The sequence below is a fragment of the Zosterops lateralis genome (assembly GCF_965231275.1).
Source record: "Zosterops lateralis genome assembly, chromosome: 30".
Lineage (NCBI taxonomy): Eukaryota > Metazoa > Chordata > Aves > Passeriformes > Zosteropidae > Zosterops > Zosterops lateralis.
In genome coordinates this window covers 733,180-752,126 of record NC_139790.1, presented here as the reverse complement: position 1 = coordinate 752,126, position 18,947 = coordinate 733,180, and the positions used below count along the sequence as shown (strand labels likewise).

General features: G+C 54.3%; 2 protein-coding genes across 3 annotated transcripts; both read left to right on the top strand.

The window, feature by feature from the left end:
* Positions 1–875: 875 nt before the first annotated feature.
* On the top strand, positions 876–11,738 carry ERLIN2 (ER lipid raft associated 2). 2 transcript variants are annotated; one of them, XM_083880436.1, is made up of 11 exons: positions 876–992; positions 1,098–1,169; positions 1,379–1,425; positions 1,683–1,744; positions 2,380–2,505; positions 4,113–4,186; positions 4,637–4,695; positions 5,526–5,617; positions 6,225–6,314; positions 7,826–7,905; positions 9,243–11,738. In XM_083880436.1, the coding sequence occupies exons 4-11, from the start codon at positions 1,693–1,695 to the stop codon at positions 9,450–9,452; spliced, it is 783 nt and encodes a 260-aa protein (XP_083736562.1). In that variant the 5' UTR covers positions 876–992; positions 1,098–1,169; positions 1,379–1,425; positions 1,683–1,692; the 3' UTR covers positions 9,453–11,738. The 2 variants fall into 2 exon arrangements, with proteins under 2 accessions (XP_083736562.1, XP_083736561.1); XM_083880435.1 differs by having other exon boundaries at positions 1,098–1,179.
* Positions 11,739–12,676: 938 nt separating this feature from the next.
* On the top strand, positions 12,677–18,258 carry PLPBP (pyridoxal phosphate binding protein; the record flags this gene model as incomplete). The annotated part of the gene is made up of 8 exons (XM_083880343.1): positions 12,677–12,772; positions 13,658–13,765; positions 14,201–14,236; positions 14,791–14,866; positions 15,210–15,344; positions 15,847–15,989; positions 16,414–16,512; positions 16,781–18,258. 8 exons carry the CDS (start codon positions 12,677–12,679, stop codon positions 16,901–16,903), a joined length of 816 nt encoding a protein of 271 aa, XP_083736469.1. The 3' UTR covers positions 16,904–18,258.
* Positions 18,259–18,947: the final 689 nt, after the last annotated feature.

Genomic DNA, 18,947 nt, shown 5'->3' with positions numbered 1-18,947 from the left:
GCCCGTGATTTATGAAACACATACGAGATTCATTAAAACCTTTAAAGATTTAATACATTTTATCAGGGGCCTTAAATCTGGGCAAACGCCTTTAAAAAAAAAAAAAAAAAACCACACACACACACCAACTACAGGGTGTTTTTCATCTCTGGCGCCCTTTTGGGTTTATTTAAGAGCTGTAAAATCTGGATTGACAAATATCGGGGATATTTCATTCCTTATTCCTAAACGGTGCTGAGCCCTCCTGACAGGGCTGTTATATACAACCTTGGAGATCTACTGCAGGCAAAGATCAAATCTTTCTCCTTTATTGACGTTTTATACATCTCTCAGATGGTTTTTAGGTCCTTTTTTACTTATATTTCAGAGGTGGATTATTGTCTTTTGTGGCCCATCCCTTTTCCTGGGGTTGCCCAGGGGGGTCTTTGTGGGGGGCGATGCTCAGGGAGGAGATAAAAAAAATTGGTGGCTGATAAAAATAATTGAAATAGAGGGGGAATTTAGGCTGGATATTGGGAATTAGATATTGACATTAGATATTGGGAATTACTCCTGGAATACTCTCCAGGAGTATTTAGAGGATGCTGTAAGGACAGGCTGGGATTGTTGAGGTGTCTGTGCAGAGCCAGGAATTGGGCTGGATCATCCTGTGGGCCGTTTCCAGCTGTGAGAAATGAGGAAAAGGAGGAAATATCCCATATCGATGTATTTTCTGACACTCACCACATTATTCTCTGTTTCCCAAACCCCGCGCGGGTCTCGAACCCGCGGTCTCCTGAACCTCAATCCCCGCTCCTCCATCGCCCCCTGGCGGCGGCGGCAGCGGCGGGGCGGTCGCGCTGTGATGACGTCAGAGGCGCGCCGCCGGTCCCGCCGGTGCCGGGCATGGCCCAGCTCGGCGCCATCGCCGCCCTGGCCCTCGGCGTGGCGGCCGCCGCGCTGCTCTCCGCCGTGCACAAGATCGACGAGGGTCACATCGGCGTCTATTACCGGTGAGACGGGCCCGGCGGGGTCCGCTGCGAGGAGAGGGCCCCGCTCACCCGCCCCGCCGCCGCCGCTCACGGTTCTCTCTCCCTGTCTCTCTTTATTTCCCGTAGCGGCGGCGCGTTGCTGACCTCCACCAGCGGGCCCGGCTTCCACCTCATGCTGCCCTTCATCACGTCCTACAAGTCAGTGCAGGTGCTGCAGGGCGCGGGCCCGGGGGGGTCACACCGGGCCGGGACCGGGACAGGCCTCGGGACGGGCCCGGTGAGGCCTGGACGGGGCGAGGCGGGGGCGGCTCCTCCTGGGGGGTCCTGGCGGTGTCAGAGCCCCGGGACTGCGGGATTTGTACCCGGGAAATGCCTCCCTTAAGGCGCTTTCCTTCAATCCCCCGCAGACCACGCTGCAGACGGACGAGGTGAAGAATGTCCCGTGTGGCACCAGGTGAGAGGATCAATTCTGACCTTCCCCAGCCCTTCAGCCCGGCTGGGAGCTCCCCAGAGACTGAACTCCCCCAAACTGGGGTCACTGGGGGGCTCTGCAGGTCAGTGAGACCCCCCCAGGGCTGTCAGTGCCGCCTCCCCGCGATTTTTGGGGTGCTGAGCGGGCTGGGGTGGGTCCCACGCTCATCCCCCCACCCCCAGAGGGGAGAGTCTCCTCACCCTGCAGCAAATGTCATTGTTTGTTTGCTCCCTTTGCAGTGGGGGAGTGATGATTTATTTCGACAGGATCGAGGTGGTGAATTTCCTCATCCAGAGCGCGGGTGAGTCACCGGGGGTGGGCGGGGGACAGGAGGGGCTGTGCTTAGGGCAGGCGGACAGGAGGGGCAGAGCTGGAGCTGGGGACAGGAGGGGACAGGAGGGGCAGAGCCTGTGGAAGTGTCTGGTTGGGAGCTGGGGAGTCCCACAGGTGTCCCCTGAGCTCGGGGTGTCCCCTCTGAGCCCCTCTCTGGAAATTTGGGGTGTTTATTGTTTTTATCCCCTGTGTTATCCCATTCCCTCTGAGCTTGGAGTGTGCAGGGGGAGAAAATGCTCCTCTGCAGCCCAGGGACACCACCTGGGCAGCTTTTGCCCCAAAATCTTTTGGATTTTAGTGCCTGGCTCAGCAGGGGAGCTCTGTGTGTGTTTGTGCAGTCCCAGCACAGCCTGGAGCTGCTTCAGACCCTGCTGGGGCTGCCTCAGACCCTCCTGTTCTCAGGGCAGGGCACAGATATTGCTGAAAGGGCCACAAAATGCTGGTACTAAATAAACCTGCCCTGACCAGAGGCTTTGGGAGCAAGGAGAGTCTCTCCTTTCCCTGGGACTGAGCTCCAGGGTTTTCTCTGAGAGTTCCCAGGCTCCTTTCCCTGCTCCCTGTGCCCATCCCTGTGCCCCATCCCTGTGTTCTCTCCTCCCCCAGTGTACGACATCGTCAAGAACTACACGGCTGACTACGACAAGGCTCTCATCTTCAACAAGATCCACCACGAGCTGAACCAGTTCTGCAGCGTGCACACCCTGCAGGAGGTGTACATCGAGCTCTTTGGTGAGCTGGGCTGCTGTTCTGGGCGTTCTCCCTTTGGGATGTGAGTGCAGAACCCCCCAAATGATGGTTTTTATTCATTAATCCCACGTTGGCTCTGCTCGGAGTTGTGTTTTTGAGCAGCTGCCACCGTTTATCCCTGTTATCTTTTGGAGCTGAATGTTTCAGTGTGTTGTAACAATAAACCCCAGCTCTGTCAGGAGCCTCCCTTTAGGGAAGGGAGCAGGAATTCTGTGGGATTCTCTGCCTGTGCAGCAGCTGTGAGGGATTGGATCAGCCCCAGGGCTCTCTGATCCAGAGGGAACACCAGGCTGGGGCTCTGTGCAGTCACAGCCTGAGCCCAAACTGCAGTGCCCACACACTCCAGGAGGGCTGGCAGGAGCTGCTGACCTTCCCAGCAGGAATCCTGGGGGACGTGGGGCAGGGGAGATGAGGAAAAGCTGTGATTTCTTGGTGGGATTGGCTGCCAGTGCTGAGTGTTTTGTTCTGGCTCTGGGCTGGCAGGAAATCCCCACAGCCTGTCAGCTCTGGGCAGGGCTGGGGATGGTTTGGGGGGCCCAGCAGGGCAGGGTTTGTGCCTGGGGTGTTTGCAGGCTCCTGTTCTCTCCAGCCTGCCCTTTCCAAGGAGCCTGGATTCCCCTTCCCACACAAATTACAGGCCTGGGATCCCCCCAGTCCCCCCCAGTTCCCCCAGTCCCTGCTGGCAGCTGGGGCAGGCTCCTGCCCATGGAGGCTCCAGATGTCAACAGCTGCTGCTTGAGATGGTCTCAAAGCCCTCCCTCTGCACAGGAGGAGCCTGTACAACCCCCTGGAGCCCCCAGGCTGGGCTGGGCTGGCTGGGGCTCTGCAGTGGGGCACAGCCCCTCTGAGCCCCTCACCCCACATCTGCCAGCAGGTGCAGAGAACTGACAGCAGCTGCTCTCCAAAACTCCTGGCTGGGCTTCAGGAGCAGCCTGAGCTCCAGAGAGGAAACTGGGACCAAAGCAAACAGCCCAGGAGTGTGATGTGATCCCTCTCAAAGCCATTACAGTTTGATTTTTTTTCCCCTCTGCACTTCCCAGCAGGCCCCAGCTGGAAGCAGTGCCCTCCTCAGAGCTTTCATCAGAGCAGGGCTTTGGGCTGTGTTTCCTTTTGAAATCCTCAGCCACGCTGCAGTTCTGGGGCTCCTGGAGCCAAGGGGACGTTGCTGGTGATTTTTGCAGCCTGTTAAAGTCACTGGGGCTGCCATTCCCCATTCCTGCCTCTCCTTTTGCTCCTTTTGTGTCCTGGGGCAGGTCAGGATCAGTCAGGATTTACCTCCTCCCTTCAGGGTCTGGTTGGGGAAGGGGCTCAGAGCACAAATTCCTTGTTGTGAAGATGCTGCAGGTGGCTCAGGAAGATTCCAGAGTGCAGGTTTTGGGAAACTGGAGGGTTTCCTTCCATCCTTCCACATTCCTGTGCTGTGTCCTGGGGTTGGAGCTGGAACCTGCATCAGGGTCAGCCCAAATTGCACATCCAACTCCCATTTGTGTTTTCCAGGAATGAGGAGTGTGAGCCACCCCAGCTCACTGTCACAGCAAAACTGCCCTGGGGGATGTTCCATTCCCTTTTTTCTTTTCTTCCCCAATCAGATCAAATTGATGAAAACCTTAAACTGGCCTTGCAGCAAGACCTGACCACCATGGCCCCTGGATTGATTATACAGGTAATCGGGGTTTGATTGATTATACAGGTAATCGGGGTTTGATTGATTATACAGGTAATCAGGGTTTGATTAATTATATGGGTAATTAAGGTTTGACACTGAAGGGACAGATTATGAAGAGGGGAAAGGGCTAAAAGAAAACAAGAAACTGAGATTTGTTCAGGAAAGAGCTTTACAGCACAGATTTCATTTAACCTGAGGAGTGGGAACAGCCTCCTCCCTGTCCCCTCCCAGTTTTGATGTGCTGAGTTTCTCCTGGAGTTGCTCTGGGTGCTGGTTTCCCCAGTTACATCTCCTGTCACAGCAGGAGCTGTTTCTCTGTGGGGTTTGGTCACAGTTTGTGCAGCTCTGGTGGCAGAGGACACCCCCAGTGCCACCCCCAGCCCCCTGCAGCCCCAGGGCCCACCTGGCTGCTGGCCCACGTCCTCCTGTGTCTCTCTGTGTCCCCAGGCAGTTCGAGTTACAAAGCCAAACATCCCCGAGACCATCCGGAGGAATTACGAGCTCATGTAAGTGCCTGAGTGTTCCCAGGGGGATCCACAAAGGGCAGATTGGGGGGATTGTGGTGCCCTCAGCCTCGTGCTGCCCCTCAGGAAGGGGCTGGGCCCTCCCCTGGAGCCCCCCTGAGCACAGGAATGGTTTTCCCTGGGGCAAATCCTTCCCCCAGTGCCTGGCCCCGTGCTCAGAGCTGTGGCTGAGGGATGGATTTCACCACTAATCCTCTTGTTTGACTGGGACACAGAAACTGTTGATTCAACAAGCTGAGGGCTTGCAAAGCTTTGAAATCACTTTTCTTTGACAGCACTTGGCTGTGCTGATCCCCGTGCAGTGCCCTGGAGCTGCCCTGGGCCAGCCAGACACACCCTGAGCCCTCTGCCAGCAGTTTGCTCAGCCAGGACAGGATCCCTGTGATCCATCCTGCTCCCCCAGCACTGCCTGGCACCTTTTGGGGCTTTGTGTGCTGTGGTCAGGGCAGGAGGCCCCAGATAAACCTGTGTTCTGGTGCCATAAATACAGCAGGACGTGTTGACAGAGACTCCAGAGTCTCTTCTCTGATTAGAAGCTGATTTTTTATTTATGTTCACTTAAAAACTCTTATGAATGTCAGTAAAAACCAGTAAGACAGAAAAGGCACCAGGGCAGCCTGCAGGGACTGTGTCAAACTCCTCCTGCAGTGGAGGGGAGGAAAGAAAACTCTGATTTAGACAAAAATCTCTGTGCAGGTTCCTGCCCTGCCATTGCTGATCCCACCCGCCCTGGCCACGCTGGAGAGCCACCAGCTCCTCCTGGGGATGTGGTGGGCAGCTCCTGGCTTTAACTGGTTTCTCCTGCTCCCCAGGGAGAGTGAGAAGACAAAGCTGCTGATTGCAGCACAGAAGCAGAAGGTGGTGGAGAAGGAGGCAGAGACGGAGAGGAAGAAAGCCCTGATCGGTCTGTGAGCCTGGGCTGGGACAGGGGACAGGGAGGGAGGGATGCTCCTGGTCCCCTCTGGGACCTTCTCTGAGCTGAAACTTTTCCCAGAGAAGCTCAGGAGTTTTCCAGCTTTGTTTTCCTGCGGGCTGGAAATTCTTCCCACCGTTGGTTTCCACCTGAAGTGGGTGGTGAGGGAGGGTTTTGCAGGGTGAGTGTTTTGCAGGGGGAGGGCTTTGCAGGGTGAGGGTTTTGCAGGGTGGTGAGGGTTTTGCAGGGTGGTGAGGGTTTTGCAGGGTGGTGAGGGTTTTGCAGGGTGGTGAGGGTTTTGCAGGGTGGTGAGGGTTTTGCAGGGTGGTGAGGGTTTTGCAGGGGGATGAGGGTTTTGCAGGGGGAGGGCTTTGCAGGGTGAGGGTTTTGCAGGGGGAGGGTTTTGCAGGGTGATGAGGGTTTTGCAGGGGGAGGGTTTTGCAGGGTCAGGGTTTTGCAGGGTGATGAGGGTTTTGCAGGGTGAGGGATTTGCAGGGTCAGGGTTTTGCAGGGTGAGGGATTTGCAGGCTGAGGCTGCTGCTGGCACTGGGCACAGGTGTGGGATGGCAGCGTGGGCGTGTTCTTGTTCTCATTCCAGAGGCAGAAAAGATTGCACAAGTGGCTGAAATAACCTATGGGCAGAAGGTGATGGAAAAGGAGACAGAGAAGAGAATTTCAGAGATTGAAGGTGAGTGGAGGGTGAACTTTGCAGTAAAGTTCAATCCTGAAAGTCTGTGTTGACAGTTCTTCAGTCCAGGCTGAAGTTCTTGACCAGAGACAGGAACAGGAATTTCTTTGCAGTTTGTGCTCCTTGAAACTCCCTCTCTCAAGGTGATCTTTGTAGGAGTTTGAACTTCAGATGTTCCCTCACCCATCTGCTACAATTCTTTGTCAAAAAAAAACTCCAGGGCGTGGAGAGGGCTCTGCAATCCCAGCTGGGGAGTGGCAATGCCTTTTTTCCCTCTTACATTCATCAGAGGCCCTGACCAGCTTTGCAGAAGCCACTGAGGAGCCAATTAAGAGTTTTACAGATCATTAAGAAGTTCCTTGCAGAAATACAATGGGATTTATTCCTTATAACTTTGTCACCCCTCAGCCTGGCCCTGTGCTGGCAGAGGATTCCTGCCTCCTCCTTTTCTCCTGGTGTCCCTGGCTGGGACCAGCCTGTCCTTTTAGCCAGGACAGGAAGTTGTGGGCCAGACCATCCTGCTGTTTATGGGATCTTTAAGTGCAGCAGCTCACAGGGCTCACTGCAGGGGGAAGTAAACAGAATTATTTATGCAGCTCTACAGCTCTCAGCCCCAGACTCCTGTTGTGCAATGGGGTGGCTCCAATGAACAGGATTCCACTCATTTTATCCTTAACGTGGTGCCCTGATAACCATCATTATCCCTGCATGGATACAGAGGCAGAGAGGGAAAAGGAATTCAATACAGAAAGGAGAAATGTTCCTTTCCTTCAGTGTCTCTGCCAGGAGTCAGGAATTTCAGTCTCCACAGAACCTGGAGCAGCTGTTGGTGCAGCAGAGAAAAACTCTCCAATCTCTGTACAAGGGACAGAGCCTGCAAAGGTTAAAATCCCACCAGAACCTTCATCTGTGCAAGGCACAGAGCCTGCAAAGGTTAAAATCCCACCAGAACCTTCATCTGTGCAAGGCACAGAGCCTGCAAAGGTTAAAATCCCCTGCTCTGCACGCCAGAACCTTCATCTGTGCACCCCAAATCCCATCTGGGAACCACATCTGCAGGCACAGAGCTGGGAATCTCATCTGCTGGGGCTGTTCTGGGCCCTGGGCAGAGGCTGTGGGCAAACCCCCCGTCTGCAGGGGAGCAGCTGCTGAGTTTCAGCACCAGAGTCAGCCCTGGCTGGAGAAGAAAGGCTGAGTTCAGCCCACGTGATGGGGATAATCAAACCCTGATGTTTGTCAAGTCCTTTGAGCTCTGCAGTTGCAGATGCAATTTCGTTATTAATGCTCTGGTCCTGCAGCCTTTTAGCTGTAAATTGAGCTCCCATTTCTGGAGCTCAATCTCAATTGAGCAAAAATTCTGGAGCAAAAATCTCAATTTTTTTTCCCCATTTTGTTCCCTCCCTTCCCTTGGGTTGTGTCCTGTGCACTTCAGGAGTGGCCACTTTCTGCAGAGGGTTCTAATAACGTGGCTGGGGATAAAAACATGACTCAGAGCCTGTGTTTGCTTCCAGATGCTGCATTCCTTGCACGAGAGAAGGCCAGAGCTGATGCAGAGTGTTACACTGCCATGAAGGTGGCCGAGGCCAACAAGGTACTGTCCTTCCCTCTGTGGGGAAATGCTCAGCACAGGGATCAGTGTTTAAATCAAAAAGCAAAACAAGGCCATCTCCTCTCAGCAGAGCTTTCATCTGAAACAATTAGTCAGCAATTATTTGTGAGTTAATTTTGATCTCTGGGCAGATGAGTGTCAGGGAATGTGGAATCTCTGCTCTGCCAGGTGCTCTCTGTGGAATATTGTCACAGTTACAGACATGAAATGAACCACACTCACCCGTCAGGTAGAAGCAGGGAAAAGAAGATAATTTATTATGATTTAGGGTTTATATTGTATTTGGGGTTTGGTCAAGGATTGGTCATTGAGAGGAAAACCTCTCTGACCCCAGTGGTCAATACAGAATTCCATCACCGAGAGGAATGAAAACAATATAGATTATTTTGTGAAACTTTGAGGGAAAGTATATAAACTATCATCAGAAGGCTTGGTATTATGGCAATAGAATATCCCTCTCAGTGCTGCCCCTTTCACGCTGTGGTGATGAGAAATGTGGTTCCATTCCAGTCTCAGGCTGGCAGGGAGAGCTCCAGGGTGACAGAACAAACCACAGGGCAGGGAAAGAGCAAACAGGGCTGGTCTCACACACCCTGGAAGAGCCTCGCTACTGCAGGAGTAAAAACAACAAAAAAAATCCATGCTGGAAACAGAGAAATGACATGGATAGAAGTGGCAGGTGTGTTCCTGCCTGCAGCAAAGTGCCAGGACACCCCAGCAGGAAATCTCAGTTGTGTGGTGGTCAGAGAGAAGGGGCTGGGGCTGTTTGTGCACAGGATTTGTGCCACTTGTTCCATCCAGTGTCATTATCCTGGAGGAGTGAGCTCCTCTCACCCAGACACAGTGGAGGATCTGCTCCCTGGAAAAGAGCCAGGGATGTTTCCCCTCCTCAGCAGCTCTGTGAGCTGTTCCTTCCTCAGCAGCTCTGTGAGCTGTTCCCTCCTCAGCAGCTCCCTGAGCTCTTCCCCTCCTCAGCAGCTCTGAGCTGTTCCCTCCTCAGCAGCTCCCTGAGCTCTTCCCCTCCTCAGCAGCTCTGAGCTGTTCCCTCCTCACCAGCTCTCCATGCAAAGGCTGCAGTGAGTGATGTGCTCTGAGCATCCCCATCACGTTTCCCATCTCATTTCCCTCTGCCCTTTCGGGGTTTAGAGCTTCCCTCAGCCCTGCTGAGGACAATCCTGGCCCTGGGCACTCCCTGTTCCCCCTGTGGAGGGCTGGCTGTGCCTGCTGCCCTCGTGGACAGTGTGTCCCTGCAGTGCTGGTGGCAGGAATTCCCTTTTCCCACCCCCCGAGCCGCCGTGACCCGTTTTCTCTCCGCGCAGCTCAAGTTGACTCCCGAGTATTTGCAGCTGATGAAGTACAAGGCAATCGCAGCCAACAGCAAGATCTACTTTGGCAAAGACATCCCCAACATGTTCATGGACTCTGCAGGGAACCAGGGCAAGTCTGCAGAGGGACTGGCAGAAGGAATCCCAGAGGAGGATGGGGCAGGAACCAGCGAGGACACAAAGCTGCTTCACAACATCAACTGAAAAAGAAAGATTTCTATTCATTTTATAGCAAAAAAAAAAAAAATCATGAACTGGGAAATCCTTTTTCCTTTCCCCCCCTCCTTTTTTTCCTGTGCTGAAAAGAGATGAATCAGATTTAATCCTTTCAATCTTTTGTATGACAATTAGACACAAGGATTTGGGTATTTATGGGGTGGGTTTTCTGGTAATTTCTAAGCTCCAGCTGTTCTGTAGCTGCACCTCCCCAGAGCAAGGATTTGGGAGAGGCTGTCAGGGCTATCAGCTGAGTGGGAACCTAATTTGGGATTGAAATGCTTCATAGCAGTTTTGCAGGTCAAGAAACGTTGAGGTTTTAGAGGGGAGGGGAATTGCTGCTACAACTTGTTTTGGGTTTTTTTCTTTTTTTTTTTTTTTTTTTTTTACTGAAAATTCCAAGTATTTTATTTCAATCCCCTCTGAAAACAAGGTGCTAGATTTTTGTACACTACAAGTGGCTGCTGAGCCCACAGGAGGTGACCCCAGCTGGAATCCTGCAGGTTCCCACTCACAGGGAGAGGGGAGATCGAAGCCTTAGACCACGTCACGCAGGGAGTGACCCAAACTCTGCATTTTCTACGTCCTGACCCTGCTTTGTTTTCCATTTTGTCGTGTCTCTGTGGGGCACAGGAGGGTTTTCCCAGCAGTGGGCAGAGCCCTGGAGTGCAGAGCTGGGAGGGAATTTCAGTGAAACTATGGAAATTTTGTCATAGAAAACCAGGGAGGGAAGGATTTTTTGTCTCAGGGAGCCTGACTTGACAAAAGGCCTTTCTGGGGAGCAGCTGCTGGGGTGAGCAGACAGGTTTTTTCAGTTTATCTGCCCTGTGGGAGCAGCTGGAGGTCAGTGTTTAGTGTCTGACTGAAGAAGGACCTTCAGGGGGGCTGAGGAGAGCAGAACTGAGCTCCTCCTGTGGGATTGGGGCTGGAGGGACCTGGGGAAGGAAGATTTCCCTGTCAAAGGACAAACCATGATCCTGAAAGGTCACAGGGCAGAGAATAAACCACCCAAAGATGTATTTCCCTTTTTTTTCTGTCAGAGCAATGACAGAATGTTCCTTCCCCTGCAGAGCTGCTCAGTTCCTCACATCCCAAACACAAGGAGAGAACAGGACTTTGTTTTCAAAGCAAAATTGCAGGATAAAAAGTCCAGGCCTAGAGAGAAAACATTATTTCTTTCCCTAAATCCATCTGCATTTGGCAGCAGAGGCTGGTGATGAATTGCTGATACAATTTGAGGCCAGTGCTCCCTGTCACAGACCAGGTGCATCCACAGCTCCTGCCCCAAATTGTTCCTCCCCTGGTCTCACCTTTCAGTGTTTGAACCTTCCTCAGTCTGTGCCGCTCTGAGAGAGCTCAGATGAATCTCAGCTCCAGATTTTTACAGCACTTTTCCCTGTTTTGATGCTTGAAAATGCAAAATGGAAATGAAGCATCAGTTTCTGCTGGAGAAAAGTCCCATCTTTGGTTTTTTGTGGTTTGGTTTTGTTTTGTTTTGTTTTGTTTTGTTTTGTTTTGTTTTGTTTTTTTGGGGGGGGGTTTTTTGGGAAATAGGAGTTAAGGGAAATCTCATCTCCAGACCCAAAATCCCCAGGGATTTTCCTGATTTTCCTGACTCATAACCAGGTCTGTGCAGGCAGATTTTAACAGGGAACAGCAGAAGTTCAGCCATGAGGATGAGCTCCTTTGAGATTGTTCTATGTTTGTGCTCAAGGTTTCCATCAACAACTAACACCTCCTTTTACCACAAGTATTTTTTTCACTAATGAAAAGACCCAACTAAGCCAAAGTGGTTTTTATTTTATGTGTGATTTCACAGCAAGACAATAGTTTGGGATAAAGAGCTCTTAATGATTTTTTTTTTTTTAATTAAAACCCTGACTGCTCAAGTATTAGCATGATTTAGTTAAATTTAGTTAAATTAATTTTTTACTAAGAGTAAAAAAGCAAAAGCCAAGGTGAGAGTGTTATCAGTCTTCACAAGCCAGTTGTTAATTGTTGTGTCTTCATTCAGGTCTCTTCACTGTAAAATATCCTGAATTTTCCAGAGTGGATCTGTCTCTCCATGTAAACCTTTATTCCCTCTGTTTCTCTAATCCTGAGATGAAAATCTGAACTTTAAACCCACTTTATAGCAAAGGGATCAGAGGTTTGTGGTACCTGGGAGGGTGGAAATGCTCTGTCAGGGCAGCCTTGGACCTTCTGATGTACTCAACTCAAAGCCTTTTTATTTTGGTATTTGCTATGACAATAAAATGGCCTTCAATTTTAAAATTTTCCCAGTTTTAATGTCAGGGTTTGGGGGTGAATTTTTGGGGATATTTGTGGGATATCAGGTGTAGATTTATTTGCTGGGGTGGATTTTCCAGAGGGAATATTGAGGTGGGAGTGGGGAGCTCTGGGGAAAGGCTGGTTCTCCTTCTCCAGGGAGGAGGAAAATGGAAGAAGAAGGATCAGAGTTGTTTTTATCCAAGGAATTCCGGGTTTTCAGGCCCTGCTTTGCTCTGGAATGAGAGAAAACCACAAGAACCAGCCCAGAGCAGCAAAACACCTGAATTTGGGTAAAATCTGCACAAAATCCTTGTCATGTTTTACCAGACAAAGGGCAGGAACCTTGTGGGTGTTTTTACCCAGCTGTGCAAACACAGAATCTGCAGAGGGACAGGGGAGTTGTGACATTAAAGACAAATATTTGAGTTAATGGTTCCAGCCGGTTGTTTCCCATTTCCCTGGTAAATGACCCCCAGCATTGCCCAGGCATCCCCCACACCTCACACGGGGCCTGCAGCACCAGCTCCGTGCCCTGGGTTGTTTTTTGACCCTTTTTTCCCACGCAATAACAGAAATTCACACTTTGGGAGGCCCCTCATGCAGAGATAACAACCTGATTATTGAGGGTGGCCAGGACCGGAGCAGCGGGGTGGGTGGGCTGGCTGGGGCGCTCGCTGCCTTTACTCCGGACACGGAATAATTTGGATTTGTCACCAAATTAGGGGAAAGGGACAAACAGGGGAACCCGCCATCCCCCTGAGGCCGCCATGGCGCCCGCGACCTTCCCAACATGGCGGCGCTAATCCCCGCCCCGCCGCTCCCATTGGCTGCCGCCGCTGTTTGGAGCGATGCCATTGGCTGCCGCCGCTGTTTGGAGCGATGCGATTGGCTGAGCGCGGGGGCGGGGCGCGGTGTGTGGCGGAAGTGGCGGCCTCAGGGGGATGTGGAGAGCCGGCATGGCCGCCGGGGACGGGCTGGGCCCCGCGCTCCGCGCTGTCACCGAGCAGGTGCAGCAGGCGGCGGCACGGCGGCCGCAGGTGAGGGGACACCGGGGGGGACACGGGGAACACGGCGGGACCCGCGAGGGTGGGGTGGCTGCCGCGGTGACAGGCCTCTGTCAGCGTGAGGACGGGCCCGGGCCCTGAGGGCGGGTCAGCGGGGACTGAGGGGACAGAGCCGGAGTGACACCGGGACGGGTCAGCGGTGACAGTGGGGACAGGCCCGAGGTGTCACCGGGACGGGTCAGTGGTGACTGAGGGGACACAGACACCCAGTGCCACCGGCACAGGTCAGCGGTGACAGTGGGGACAGTGGGGACAGACCCAGGGTGCCACCGGGACCTGTCCTGCCATGGGCACAGGTCAGTGGTGACCATGGGGACACAGACCGACAGTGCCACCAGAACATGTTCCATTGTGGGCACAGGTGACTGGTGACCGTGGGGACAGTCCCGCAATGCCCCAGGGACATGTCCCACCACGGGCACAGGTCACCGGTGACAGTGGGGACAGACCCGCAGTGCCACCGGGACATGTCCCACCGTGGGCACAGATAGCGGTGACCATGGATGGAGACAGACCTGCAGTGCCACCGGGACATGTCCCACCATGGGGACAGACCCGCAGTGCCACCAGGACATGTTCCACCACGGGCACAGGTCACCGGTGACAGTGGGGACACCCGCAGTGCCACCAGGACATGTCCCATTGTGGGCACAGGTCAGCGGTGACTATGGGGACACACCAGCAGTGCCACCGGGAGGAGCGCACCACAGCTTTGGGTGCCCAAACCCCCCGGCAAAGGAGCCAGGACTCCCTATCCCCACAGTCCCCACTCCCCCAGCGGGGCCAGCCCCATCTGTTCCCCCCCAACATCCCCGGAGGGTTCCTGGGCCCGGCGCTCACCCCGCTGTGTTCCCGCAGGGGCTCCCGGCCGTGCAGCCGCGGCTCGTGGCCGTCAGCAAGACCAAACCTGCAGAGATGGTGATGGAGGCCTATAGCCACGGGCAGCGCAGCTTCGGGGAGAACTACGTGAGTGTCCGGGGGGATGGAGAGTGTCCGGGGGGGATGGAGAGGGTCAGCGGGGCTGGGGAAGGGTCAGCAGGGCTGGAAAAGGCTCCTGTGGAGGGCACAGAACCCCACAAACATCCTGGTTGGAAAAGCCCTTTAAGGTCATCAAGCTGTGCCCAGTCCCCACCTTGTCACCCAGCCCAGAGCTCTGAGTTCCCCACCCCGAGTCCTTCCTTGGGCACCTCCAGGGACTCCAACACCTCCCTGGGCAGCCCCTTCCAGTGTTTAACAACCCTTTGTGTGAAGAAATTCCTCCTGGAGGTTTGGGCCAGCCCGGTTTGGGTGGCTCTGTGGGTTTCATCATTCCCTGGCCTCGTGTTTTTGAGGCTCAGGTTGGCCCCAAAGACCCCAACCAATCCTGTGTGGGTTTAACAGAATTCTCCTTCCTTCTCCCAGGTCCAGGAGCTGCTGGAAAAGGCCTCAGACTCCAGAGTAAGCCCATGGTTCCCTTCATGTTTTCTGCCCATGTATAGCTGTGTCCTGAGAGCTGTTCAGTCAAAGTCCTGGGCTTTGTCAGGGCTTTGGTTGGATCCTTATCTCTGCAGATAAATGGTGGGTTATTCCTGGCTCACTGCCCCTGCCCCATTCCCCTCCTGCCTGGCTGGCTCCAGAGGAGTCTGGGGACACACATCTGCCTTAGCCATGATTTGTCTGCACACTGCTCTGCCTTTTGTGCTCTCTTCAGGAGAAGCACAGCCCTTGTTTAAAAAAAAAAAAAAAAAAAAAAGTTAATGCTCAGTTAGGGGAAAATCTCATTTTATGGCTGTTGCAAAAGAGCTTTGCCTTTGCTGTTCCCATGGACAGCACTCCCTGCAGCCACAAACCCACCCCTGTCCAGGCTCAACCTCAGCACAACCACAGGCTGAGCCTTTCAGGGTCAACAAACAAAGAAAATTGGCTGTCTGGTATTTGGTTGTGGGCAAACTAAGGCTGTGTGGGGGAAGAGGGGATTGTTGTTCAAACCTGAGTGTTCCCTCTGCTTTCAGATTCTGTCGTCCTGTCCGGACATCAAGTGGCATTTTATTGGCCACCTGCAGAAGAACAATGTCAACAAGCTCATTGGTAAGTCCTGGTTTTGTGTGGGCAGTGATCTCCAGTGTTCTGATGTGTCAGAGAGGCTCAGGGTCTTCCCCCAGAGGGTTCTGGGCTCTGCCAGGCTCCCCATGGAACAGGCACAGCCCCAGAGCTCCAGGAGGGTTTGGACAGCTCTGCCAGGGATGCCCAGGGTGAGGTTTTTGGGGTGTCTGTGCAGGGACAGCAGTTGGACTCAATCATTCCTGGGGATCCCTTCCAGCTCAGGATATTTCATGATTCTCTGAAACAATGAACTCAACAAATGCCTGTTGTAGGTGCAGACAACCCCGTGGCAGCAGAATTCTTCCCTCAGCCTGTGTTTTCTCCCCAGCTGTCCCAAACCTGTTCATGCTGGAAACGGTGGATTCTGTGAAACTGGCAGACAGAGTCAACAGCTCGTGGCAGAAAAAAGGGTCACCCCAGAAGCTGAAGGTCATGGTGCAGGTCAACACCAGTGGGGAGGACAGTGAGTGGCTCTTGGTGACATGGGGGTCACCTCACATTTATACAGATAACCACGGGTGGGGTATTTACAATTTCACACCAATGCCCAGGGCTCACACTAAAAGGGTCATTTCTGCTCTGACCCAACCCACTGTCACTGCCCTGTGCCATCACCACCTCAGGGGATGGAGGGCGGGGGAGAAGGAGAGGGACACGAGGCACCACCCAAATTCCTCCATCGTGTCCCCCATTTACCTCTATTCTATCAACCCCAAAACTACTGAATTTTGCATCTTGTGCTGTGCTAAACCACTGTTTTCACCCCTTGGTGGTTTGTAATTCCTCTCTCAGTGTTGGAGACTTAAACCAAACCCAGTGTTTTCCTGGGCTGTGCCAAGGTCTCCAAACCCCCTGGACCAGCTCCACACCCCCTGCCCAGGGCTCAAACTCCCTTCCTCAGGTCCCAGGGTGTCTAAGGGGATGCCCTGGACAGAGCTGGGCACAGATGTCCCTGTTGTCCCCAGGCAAGCACGGGCTGTCCCCGGGGGACACCGCGGCTGCAGTGGAGCACGTCCTCACCAGGTGCCCCAGCCTGGAGTTCGTGGGGCTCATGACCATTGGCAGCGTCGGCCACGACCTCAGCAAGGGGCCAAATCCTGATTTCCAGGTGAGATTTTCTCAGGGGAAAGTGTCACTGTGTGGGCTGGTTTGCTGTTGGGGTTGGTCTGTCCCAGTTAAACCAGTCAGGATGTAGGAGCAGCTTGTGCAGGGCAGTGCAGAGCCCTCAGCACCAGTGTCACTGCAGGTGTGTTGCTCCCACTCATCCTCTAAAGCTGCAGCCAGGATTTTGGCAGGGCAGCACTTGCTCTCCTGGAGCCCCTGGCCCGGGTGAATTTTCAATGTGTTGCCAGTAAATCTGGGAAATCTCCAGTGGCCGTTTGCTGTTTCCATGGGAAGGGTGGGAATTGCATGTTCTGTGTGAGGGAGACCTCAGGGACAGGATCAGGATCAGGATCAGTGTCAGCCTGGCACGGAGCTGCAGTGGCAGCCCAGGTTCAGTGTGACCCTCTGCTGTCCCCTGGGCCCTGCAGGTGCTGCTGTCCCTGAGGCAGGAGGTGTGTGAGAAGCTCAACCTGCCCCTGGACAAGGTGGAGCTGAGCATGGGCATGTCCACGGACTTCCAGCACGCAGTGAGTGTGTCCCTGTCCCTTCCCTGGGGGAACAGACCTGCCTGCACCCCAAATTCCAGCCCAGGACACCCACACAGGCCTCTAAGGTTTCCCTTTGGATGAAGATCCCAGTGCAGCTCTGCTGGTCCTGGGGGAGATCCCTGGCACCAAACCAGCCCCTGGGTGGAGCTGTGGGTGCTGAGTCTGAGGAGAACCATCCTGTGAGGGCCAAGGCTGGGCTGTGGGGTGGTCCAGCCCTGCCCTGACCCCCCTTTTTTGTCTCTTCCAGATCGAGGTTGGCTCCACAAACGTCCGGATCGGGAGCACCATCTTTGGGGAGAGGCATTATCCCAACAAAGCCCCCGCTGGGAGCAAAGGCCAGACAGAGGCCCTGACAGTGCAGGGGCACTAAAGGCAGAACCAGTGGCCTCACCAGGGGAGAGACCTGGCTGTGGGAGACCTCACTATGCATTTTTACCTCCCCCCGTGTCGGCGCCCGATCCCGGTGGTGGAGAGGGAATTCCTCGGGACAGAGGCCAGCAAAGCCTCATTTCCATTGTGATTATAGAGCACCCCTAGAAACTGGAGATCTGTGTAACCAGCAAGGAGACTGAGGGTTGGGAGTGGCTGTTTTGGTTCCTCAGGGTCACCAAGGACAGAGACTTTTGGGGGAACTGGGTTGGACAGACAGACAGGAGTTTGTCAGGCTGGAGCTGCTGCTGAGCAAATTGGGTGTCCCTGCAGCAGTGCTGGTGGTTGTTTTCACTGAGGACTAAATTCAGATCTTGCCAGAAACCTGTAAATGTTTCCCCCAGTACCAGTTTTGCACGTGGGAGGGTTGGGCTGGGCTGGGGCCGTGCCATGGCCGTGGCAGAGGGTGAGTGACAGGCACAGGGGACTGTGACCAGCTCAGCTCCTGCTGTGATGCTTTGGCTGCACATCACAAGTGTGGGAGTGTCTTTTGCCCTTTTCAGCCTGACATTAACTTTTCCCCTGGCTCCGTGGCTGCCCAGATCTGGAATGCTTTTCCCCCTTTTCCCTTCCTGTCCCCTCCTCTGTTGTTGGGAATTATTTTCATCCTGCCTTAGTGGTTTTACTGCTGTTCTGTGGTCAGAATGGGGGTTTTTCTGCCAGGCCTCTGCTCTGCCACCAGCTCGCTGCTGCTTTCCAAGGTGAGTCCCTCCTGGTTTGGTGCCTGTGCCATCCCCTTTACCCTGTGTGAGGATAGCACAGGGCAGCAGGGAGCTTTCCTTGGGAAAATACTGAACAAAATTAATTATTTTTGTCCCACTGCATTCTGGGTTCCCGAAAAACAAATCCTTTGGCCACTGAGAGAGCTTTAGGCTGTGTCTTAACATCCTTTCCTGCTCTTGGAAGAGGAAAACAGGACTGTCCCTGCAGTACCTTCCCCTCAGGTGTGAGCAGAAGCTCCTGCCTTGCCCCGTGTTGTTTGGCCAGGCTCACAACCCGTGTCCCAGCTAAATTTTGGGCTTTTCGTGTCTGCTGAGAGGAGGAGAGCTGGGCTGCCAGCACGACCGTCCTCCCCAGGCTTTGCTCTGTGTGCGTGTGGTCAAACCTCGCCGTCGGTTTCACTCCAAAAAGCTGAATGTAAACGAGAAGAGTCAACCCCAACACCGACCTGTCGTGTCTCCGTGGGGTCAGGGCCAACCTCTGTGTGTGTGGTTCATAGTCTAGTAATAAACACTGCTGAGTTCCGATGCCATCTGTGCCAGCTCCAAAGCTATTAAAGATGTTATTTTTATCTTCCAGCGTGGTGAATGAATTGCCCTCCGAGGTGTTTCCCCAGCCTGGGGCGGCTGTTGGGGCTGGGGCGAGGGAGGAGGGGGGTCAGAGGGAGTTGAGGTGGGTAAAGGCGGCAGAGCGGGATTGGGTTTGCTCAGGACTCTGCAGTCCTGGGGGATGTCACCTGTCCCCAACTGTCCCCGCTGGGTGGCGCTGCCGGGCCGGGCACGGGGTACCTGTGAGCTCACCTGGCCCAGGTGAGGATTCTCCCGGTATCCCCTGAGCTCACCTGGCCCAGGTGAGGAGCATCCTGGGCTCTGCCGGGCCCGGTGTTCCCCTGAGCTCACCTGGCCCAGGTGAGGATTCTCCCGGTGTCCCCCTCAGCTCACCTGGCCCAGGTGAGGATTCTCTCGGTGTCCCTGTGAGCTCACCTGGCCCAGGTGAGGATTCCCCGGAGCTCTGCCAGGCCCGGTGTCCCCCTGAACTCACCTGGCCCAGGTGAGGATTCTCCCGGTGTCCCTGTGAGCTCACCTGGCCCAGGTGAGGATTCTCCCGGTGTCCCTGTGAGCTCACCTGGCCCAGGTGAGGATTCTCCAGGGCTCTGCCGGGATCTCCCTGTGCCGGAGCGGGGCCTTTCAGGGGACACAGGACACCTCTGTCCTCCCGCTGAGCTGGTCCTGGTGACCCCTGGGGACACCCCGGGCTGGGCTGGG

Excerpts from the sequence above, each read along its gene's own strand:
- ERLIN2 (XM_083880435.1), top strand. The coding sequence starts at position 886 with ATGGCCCAGCTCGGCGCCATCGCCGCCCTGGCCCTCGGCGTGGCGGCC. Across the intron at positions 5,618-6,224 it reads GAGGAAGAAAGCCCTGATCG|AGGCAGAAAAGATTGCACAA; the intron begins GTCTGTGAGCCT and ends TTCTCATTCCAG. Across the intron at positions 6,315-7,825 it reads GAGAATTTCAGAGATTGAAG|ATGCTGCATTCCTTGCACGA; the intron begins GTGAGTGGAGGG and ends GTTTGCTTCCAG.